The sequence below is a fragment of the Benincasa hispida genome, chromosome 12 (assembly GCF_009727055.1).
Source record: "Benincasa hispida cultivar B227 chromosome 12, ASM972705v1, whole genome shotgun sequence".
NCBI classification, from domain to species: Eukaryota; Viridiplantae; Streptophyta; class Magnoliopsida; order Cucurbitales; family Cucurbitaceae; genus Benincasa; species Benincasa hispida.
In genome coordinates, this window is record NC_052360.1 from 66,275,790 (window position 1) to 66,284,624 (window position 8,835).

The 8,835-nt window shown below is 32.1% G+C and overlaps 1 protein-coding gene across 1 annotated transcript; it reads left to right on the forward strand.

Annotated features, from left to right (window-relative positions):
* The first annotated feature begins 1,875 nt into the window (after window positions 1–1,875).
* On the forward strand, window positions 1,876–8,259 carry LOC120067311 (vesicle-associated protein 1-3). Its single transcript, XM_039018868.1, has 8 exons — window positions 1,876–2,111; window positions 2,848–2,918; window positions 3,018–3,099; window positions 3,273–3,388; window positions 3,484–3,645; window positions 3,764–3,805; window positions 5,823–5,900; window positions 7,930–8,259. Exons 1-8 carry the CDS (start codon window positions 2,060–2,062, stop codon window positions 8,041–8,043), a joined length of 717 nt encoding a protein of 238 aa, XP_038874796.1. The 5' UTR covers window positions 1,876–2,059; the 3' UTR covers window positions 8,044–8,259.
* The last annotated feature ends 576 nt before the right edge of the window (window positions 8,260–8,835 follow it).

Genomic DNA, 8,835 nt, shown 5'->3' on the forward strand with positions numbered 1-8,835 from the left:
CACCTCCCATTTCTTTTTCCTTCATTGGTTCTCGGCATCTCTCAATCACGCACACATGTTATCGATCTCGATAGATTAGTATTATAGACCGAGGAGACTGATCTAAATGTGATAGAGAGAAGAGAGTGAAAGAGAGAGAGAACAAGACAGACGAGAGCGTGAGTGACATAAAGAGAGGAGATCAAGTGAGATGCCCAATCAATGAAAAAATATTTAAATCATTTTTAACCCTTATTCTTTTCACAATAATATGAGGTGAATGATTCAACATCCGACCTCTCAAAATTTGATTGGGAGTTGTCTTATTCTTATCTTTTTTTTAGTACAAACAATATCATAGAAAAAAACACAAGAGAGCCGAAGGAAACCTCAAATTAGAAAGAAGAGTAGAATCCACCCATGGATGATTGTCTTCAAGTGAGATCTCCGAATATTTGAATCTTCAAGCGTGAGAAGCTAAGTAACAAGTGACAAAGTTACCCTTACAATTGACCTAAAGAAAATCTTGAATAAAACAAGAGAGATGAATATCACGAATAGATTCAAGAATGTATTGATCTTTTCCAACTACGAGATTTCAAATGATAAAAGGAACCTGTTTTGGTTTAGAAAGGGGTTAAAGCCAGCTTCAAGAACTTGAAAATTCTCTCATACAATAGACTTATCGAGTTCAATGAAGTCCGTAAAAGGAAAATAGCTTTCCGTAGCAAGCATAACTTCATCATTAGAGGCATGAACAATGGCTCAATTCTCACATCCCTATTTAGGAAACTCGCATAAGAATTCACCTCAAAACAACCATGAAGAGGATTGGTCTTTTGTTTTAACCATCATTAACCATTTTTTTGCTGAATTATATATGTTAAAATCACTTTTCAAAACACCTTAATTTAGAGTTTTTAATGAATATTTAGTTTTCAATTTTATACTTTAAAAATAAGATTTATCTTATATATCTATCTATTTTTCACTTTTACCTAATCAAATTTATTTTCTAATTTTCTCGAGTTGAATGCATCATTTTTTTTAAAAAAGGTATACTATATTGGATTTTTAAAAAAATAAAGCTATCTCCCTTAATATTTAAAAATTAATCTATAACAAACAAAATATATCACTCTATACAATTATGTAAAATTTAAATTAAAAAATAAAAATTTTATTTATATGTCTATTTTAGTTACTATATCTAAAGAAGATGTTTTTGAAAGGGGCATTAAAAAATTCGATGATCCAAAAAATTTATCAGCCTTACTCGCAGTGTGGGTTGGGTTATCAACTCAAATAACCAAAACCAACCAAAACTTATTATTAATTATGTATATATACTATTTACGATACAATTAGATATACATATATTCATTTTAGTTTTATTTAATTTCATTAGTTTTTTAAAAATTTATTCTTCGAGATCTCCCAAAAATAAAAAGTACTTTACACTATATAAATTGAAATTGAGTTGTAAATTTTAATTCAATATATAAACATAATTAAATCAAATTTTTACATATTAATATTTTATTTTTTTAAAATTAAAAATTTAAATAAATGATCTGAATAATTTGAATCAACTCAAATGTTTCATGGTTGTCTTGAATTGAGTTCATTTTTTAAGAGTATTATTTAGATGATTTGAATTGTAGAACAATTGAGTTGGGTTTTAAAACTCATTCAACCCACCCAATCTATGAATATTCATAGTGTTTTTTTTTTTTTTTTTTTTTTGTCTTTATTTACTAAATACTGTAGCCTTTTTTTTAAGTTGAAGAATGAAATTTTAAATACATTTTAAAAAGAGAATCATTAAAGAAAATATATATCGCCATAATTTCGAAATTATGAAAAACAGTGTAATATTCAATTTCTTCTCTCTCTTTTTAAACCCCCAAAAGATAATTAATAAACATGAAAATCCGTTTCGTGTCTGTTGCTGCTTCCGAAATTTCTCTGGTCCCTCTTTTTGTTTTTGTGAATTTATAGATCCATGATAATTTTTTCATTATTCTGATCGAGTGTTTGGGTAGATTTTGAATTCTGCTGGGATCAAGGGCGACAAAAAATGAATACTGGGGATTATATCAATATTCAACCCTCCGAGCTCAAATTCCCATGTGAGTATATCCCTTTCCACTTCCCCTCTTTTTGTTTCTTCGCAACTGTCTTCTTTGATTCTCCCCAAAATCTGCTGAAAAGGGCAAATTATTTCTTTTTGGGACTTTTGCACTTGTGGAATTGATGAATCCTTTGGTGGGAACATTTTTCTTTTCTGGGATTTCGTCTTCGATTCCTTTTCCCCTTTATTTCTGTATTTTTACACTTCTTTTGTTTCTGATAATCATGGTTTGGTTTATTTGCACGTTGAAAAGCATTTTTAGATGATGGGTTTTCGATTAATTTCCTTTTTATCCAGTAATCCTCCTATGCTATGATGATCCAAACTTGTGTAAGGATAGGTTGTTGACGAGGAATGACCGTGTATGTTTAGTTGAGATGTGAAGGGTAATCTAACTTTTTTCTTTTGATTCTTGAAGAAGAAACAAATTTCATCAAAGAGGGTTGAATTGTTGTTCATCACGATTTGCAAACATGAGGTTGAATTGATTTAAGGAGTTAGATTAAATCTTTCGGGGTGTCTTATGTTTTCGTTTTTGCTTACTTCATAGAAGCAATTGTTTAATATTTGTAATCTGACCCTACTTGAAGCTTGATCATGACTGCATTTTTTTAATCTAATTCTGATTTATGGATGTTTGTTACGCCCTCTTATTTATGTTTGTTTGTGTTTTCTTTCACTTTTTGTAAACTGTAAAAATTTACTTGGTGGGTACTTTTTATGTGATGGAAAAGTTGAATTGAGGAAGCAAAGTTCTTGTTCCTTGCAATTGACCAACAAAACGGACAAATATGTTGCCTTCAAGGTATGTCTTGTTCATTCTTGGTATGTTAGTTTGGTTTAATCTCGACGGCTATAAATTGACAATGCACATTTTCTGAATTCATTCATCCTAATTTAACAGGTTAAAACCACCAATCCGAAGAAGTACTGTGTTCGTCCTAATGCTGGAATCATTTTGCCTAGTAGTGCAAGCAATATTACAGGTAAATCAGTATGTGAAACTAGTTAATTCGTTTTTCTCTCTTTATTTAAAAATGATGAGTCACGCCTTGATTTTTGACTTCATTGTATCTACTGGATTAGTCTATGTATTTTATTTTTGTTTTCATCTCTACTTTTGAATGATGCATATTTGATTTGCCATTGGACTTTTTAGTGACCATGCAAGCTCCTAAGGAGACGCCTCCTGATATGCAGTGCAAGGATAAGTTTTTAATTCAAAGTGTTGTAGCACCAGATGGTACAACATCAAAGGACATTAGTGCAGAATTGGTGGGAATGTCTTGTTGCTGCTTCCATTTGTTATGTAATTTCTCGCCAATAATGATATTACATTTTTGCTTATGTTTTGCATCTATGAATTGTAGTTTAACAAGGGAGATGGTAAGGTAGTAGATGAATTTAAGATGAGGGTTGTTTACATTTTTGCAAATCCTCCGTCGCCTGTCCCAGAAGGATCTGAAGAAGGATCTCCTCCCAGGACCACTGCAGTTGATGATGGAAACCAAAATTTTGCTTTATTTGATGCTGTAAATGTTTTCCAAGTTTCTTTTCTAGATTGTTATTTTAATCCTTTCTTTTCCACATGAATTGGAGACTAAGCAGTTGTTTTTTCATATTTTAATGGAATTTACTGTTAAACTTTAGGTTTCAAGATCTCTGGAGGAGCCTAAAGAGAAATCATCACAGGTAAGATATTCTTCTCTTGCTTCTTAATTCTTATATAAAAATCCCAAGTGTTTCATTTGCTTTACCACTTGAATAAACTCTTTTCTCTTTCTTTTATTTGTTTCTTTAACTGTTTACAATATTCAAAATTTTCTGTAACCTTGAAACTAAAATTGAATTTTTCTGACCAAAAAGTTATCTTTTTGTAGTCTTTGTGTTCTATTCTAAGTTATTTCAATGTCAAATGCCAATGAAGAGCCTGTACATAATGCATGGGAATGTGATTTACATATGGAGGATTATTTTTTAGGAACAACTCTATTAACTCAAGTTGGATGTAGAACAGAAAGGATGGCAAGATACACTCCTAAAAAAATCCAATGCAAGGATAAAATATTTTAACTAGAATTAAGGAAAAAATTAAGTATCTATGAACTACAAAATTTTGGGTAGCAGCTAAACATAATAGGTGAATTATATCTGGTCACTTGCCTCCCTATTTTCTCCTTTTTATATTTGAAATTCTTGATTGTCTTCTCTGGCATTTTCAAGAAACATACACCACTCACATCTTAGACAAATGCTTGTACTTTGAATTCTATTTAAGGTGTTAAGCTTTCTATGACTAGTACAACCAAGCAAGCTTACATGCGTTCTGAAAGGCCTCAGAGACTTCTATGTGAAACTGTAAAAGTGGAAATGATGATATTTTGAGATAACAAACAGTTGTTAGTCAAGAACTAAAGCATGAGGGAGGTACTGAATTCTTATCGAATGCTTTCATTATATCATAGAAAATTAAAATATATATATATAAAAAGGCAAAATGTCACTAATTTAGACATGGAGTAATAATAAAGAACTTCAACTCATTTTAAAAAAGGATGAATTGCTTATTTGATAATTTAAATATTTATTAGAAATGTTTTTTTTACTGTTTTTCCAGTAATGACATTTTATTGATACATTGACAATTTTTTTAATAAAAATTGAGACCTTGAGATTTGTTTTGACATCAACATTTAAAACCTTGGCATGAGGACTTTTTCTATGTTTAGAGTTCACGATCCATATACTTGTTGGAGGAATTTAGCAACTCTAAGAGATGTAATCACAGTCTTGTCTATGGGATTTTTTTTCCAAGTTTGAGATCTTAGGAAGAGAAGGCTTCTAAACAATATGAAGGTACATTTTTCATGGTGATGGGATTTGGGTGGGGCTGTGGGTGGGTTCCATTCAGTTTTTTACTTTATGGTTTTTTTTTTTTTTTTTTTTTTTAGTGGTGCCGTGTCACAAGGAACTGCCCTATCCTATTTATGTGTATGTGTCTGTGTTTACCTTTCCCACTTAAATAATGCAGGGCATAAGATATGGCTGGCTGCCTTATCCCTTTTCCTGCAACTTTTTTTTTTTTTAATATTATTTTTTATCCACGATTGGGATTGGGATTATTTGGGCACTAGGAGAGCTATTATAGTTGATTTTAAAGTTTTAACATGATGGTGATCTTTGCTATAGATTTTGAAACGTTAGAAGCTTTCAGTTGACAAATCCTGAACTGTATGAATCATCACAAAGAAAATTTGATAGATAGGCTCAAAAAATGTGCAAGGTAATTTGATTACCTCATTAACTGCTGTAAACTTGCCTATTTGGTAATTGGAATTTTCAATATTAGTTTTGGGTGAAGAATTCATTCATGGTGCTTGGATGTTAGTATGATAACTTGTAAAATCGTAAATGGTACATTGGTCGCAGTGCCAATAGTATATAGAACCTATTTGTGTGCTGTATTATAAACTGGGTGATCCTTCAAAATTCATGCATAATCATAACACTTAAGTGGTAAACCATTGGATGTATTATTGGATTGACTGATGAGATATTAGTTGATAATTTACACATTTGGGAGCTGTACCTGAAGAGGGTTGCACAATGTGTTTCTGGATAAGTGAATGTTGAAAATTTTTTCTTAGCATTTACTTTGGACAGTATTGTTTGACAATTTTGCTACTTCATGATGCTAATATTGATGCAGACATGGTCTAACGTTTCTAAGTTGACCGAGGAGAAAGATGCTGCTTTACAAAAGAATCAGAAACTACGCCAGGAGCTGGTAATTTATTTTAGGATTGCATGTTATTTTCTTTATCTTCAAGCTTCGTGTATCCTACATACTCTGCTTTGATTTATTTCTATAATTGCTTTTGGGAGGAGGTTTGCTGTATTGGCATGGAAAAAAAGAGAATGCGAGAGAATGGTGTCTAATAAAGGGAGAATTGTGTTGACGTTGAGTAATACTTTTATCGAAATGTTGATATTATCCAACACATTAATTGTTGGGTGGTTTGTTAAAGATTTTCAGAGAAATTTGATTTGTGGACATCAACTTGATTTTTTTAATTTTTATTTTTAAAATTGTACAATTGCTACATCTCTAAATCAAGAATAATCAATCATCTTTTTATTTTGACACAATAATGTAAAAAACACTATGATGCTTTCTCTAGGATGTAGGCTTTTGATTTGAGGGTTGGTGAGCTTAGTCTCAAATGAGGGAAGATTGAATCTTGCTTGTGAAGAGATGATCAATTTCTTGAAGTCTTCTAGATTTCGTATTCTTCAAGTCTTCATAAATTTTCAAAGATGTATAGTCTTCATTCTTCAATCTCTTGGGAGTTTCCTCTTAAGTCTAGATTTTGTGAATAATTTGAATGCCAAAAATGAAGGGTGACCTCCACTATCTATAGATTTTTTATGGTCCTTATGTGGGCTTGGGCTTGATTGATATTGGACCCAAGCTTTTAGAATCGTGGTTGGACTGAGGATAGAGCCCTACAGTTTATTTTCCCTGGATGTTATTATTACCAAATATCTGCCATAAAGAAAGGGAAGGTAAATTCACGGGATGGGGAGACAAGCCAATGGAATTTCACCTTTACTTGTGATCTTTATGATATTGAGATCAATGACCATCAATCTCCACATCATTCTAGAACGACATCCACGATTAGTTAGAATGGGTGTTGAATAGCTCTAGAATGTATTCTAGTCGTTCTTTCTTCTTCTACTTTGCAAATGAAATGCACATGATAGATTAGGGGACTTTGAGGTGCATTTAGACTTTTGGAGCATCAAAGAGAATTAGACCTCTTTTTTTCTTCTTCTTCTTCATTTTTTTTTTTTTTTTTGGGGGGGGGGGGGGGGGGGGGGGGTTGGAATTTGGTTCTGGAAGGTTTAAATAAATCATCACATATGGTGCAAGAAAAATGTCCCAACTTTGAACCTCTTTTGCAGACTTAGTTCCTGTGCTGAAAGGAGAAACCCAAAACTACCTTTTCTTTCATTGCTCCTGTACTTGAATTATATAAGCAATGTGGATTCTAAGGAATCATAAAATCTCCTCGTTTTAAAGTTCCTCTATGGAGTTCATTCTTTTCGTTTTCCTTGTTTCGTTTGTAATTACAGTTCTTTTTTGAATCAACTACAATTGGTGGAACTATTTAAAATCCCGTTGGTTTTATTGTGTTGATTCCTTAACACCCTTTGCATTTCTGGGGTTTTTCAATGAAAGTTACTTATCCTGAAAAAGGTAATCTATCTTCTATCTTATTTTTCTTGGTTACGAGGTTACCTTAAAAGGACCTAAGATTCTATCTTACCATTTACAATAATTTTGCATAAGATTACAAAACACAAGCAATCGGTTGATATTTACTTATAACTTTTATCAGATTTAAATTTTGTCATCACTTTTAGTCTCTTAATGAATGAAGCTTCTATCCATATCCCATTAAGTGTAGTATCTTACACTTGTATACTAGGTTTTAAAATTTTATGGTATGTACATTGTAACCCCTTCACCATACACATTTGTAGTTCTGCATTATGTTATGTTGCACATTCCGTTATGGATGATATTTACTCCGTCCAATCTGTTTTCCTGGCTTATGATTAAATTTGCGTTCAATATCCACAAAGGAACATATCTTTGTGTATATATGTTTTTTTGCATTTCTCAGCAAGTGTCTGGCATTGCTAAAATCAGCTAATGTTACTCTGAGGAACTTACTGAACTTCTGAGCTTTTCAGTGTGTGTCTGGCATTGATAAAACTTGAACTTTTTTTATATTTTCTTTTGACAGGAACTTCTGAGGAAAGAAGCAAGCGGAAGGCAGGGTGGCGGTTTCTCTGTATTGTTCGTGGTGCTAGTCGGTCTCATCGGAGTTCTGATTGGTTACTTGGTGAAGAAAACATAGGCAACTCAGGCATTTCCCTTTTTTTCTTTTCTTTTGTTTGATGCATTTTGCTGTTATTATCTGTGTTTTGTCCAGAATTAACAACCTTAAATGTTTAGTGCGTCAAAAAGACAGCTTTTGATGTCAGTAATTGTTCTACATTGATTCTGGATAGTTGTTTTTTTTTGAAAAATCCTTCTTGAATGGATTCATTTTAGCTTCTTGCTTGCTCTCCTAGTTCATCCATCTCGTTTCCATTTTGCTTTTGGTTTGTTCGATATGCAACTTAAAGTGCTTTTTTCCTGTCCTCCAAATCACTTCTTGTGAAAGCATGTGGATGTGAATACTATTTTGTTTGAATATTATATATTAGGAAAAACTACTTGAGTTTTAAGAAACTTATGTATGGTACCTAAAGTTTCAATTTGGTCATTTTATATGTTGTTTAATCATTTTGTTACTAACACAACATTCTAAAGTTAGAAATATAAAATTTTCTCTCCTCTTTCTCCCCCTTTGTCCTTGTCGATTCATTTTCCTCTCCCTTTCTCCGATAGACAATCTTGTCGTCATGGTCGTCCGGTTGCTCATCTTCTTTCTTCCTCTTTCCATCATCTCTCTCTCATACATTTCTCGTGAGAACTCAACAACCCCATAATCCATACAATATTTACAGAATCCTCCTTTATGACGGTTCCATTGCCTTCTAAAAAGACTTTAAATGGTTCATGCTTTGAGAGAATAAGTGTTCAATTAGATTTCATGATAAAAAAAAAAAAAAAGGTAAGAATGTGATCACTTTTGAAACTGTCT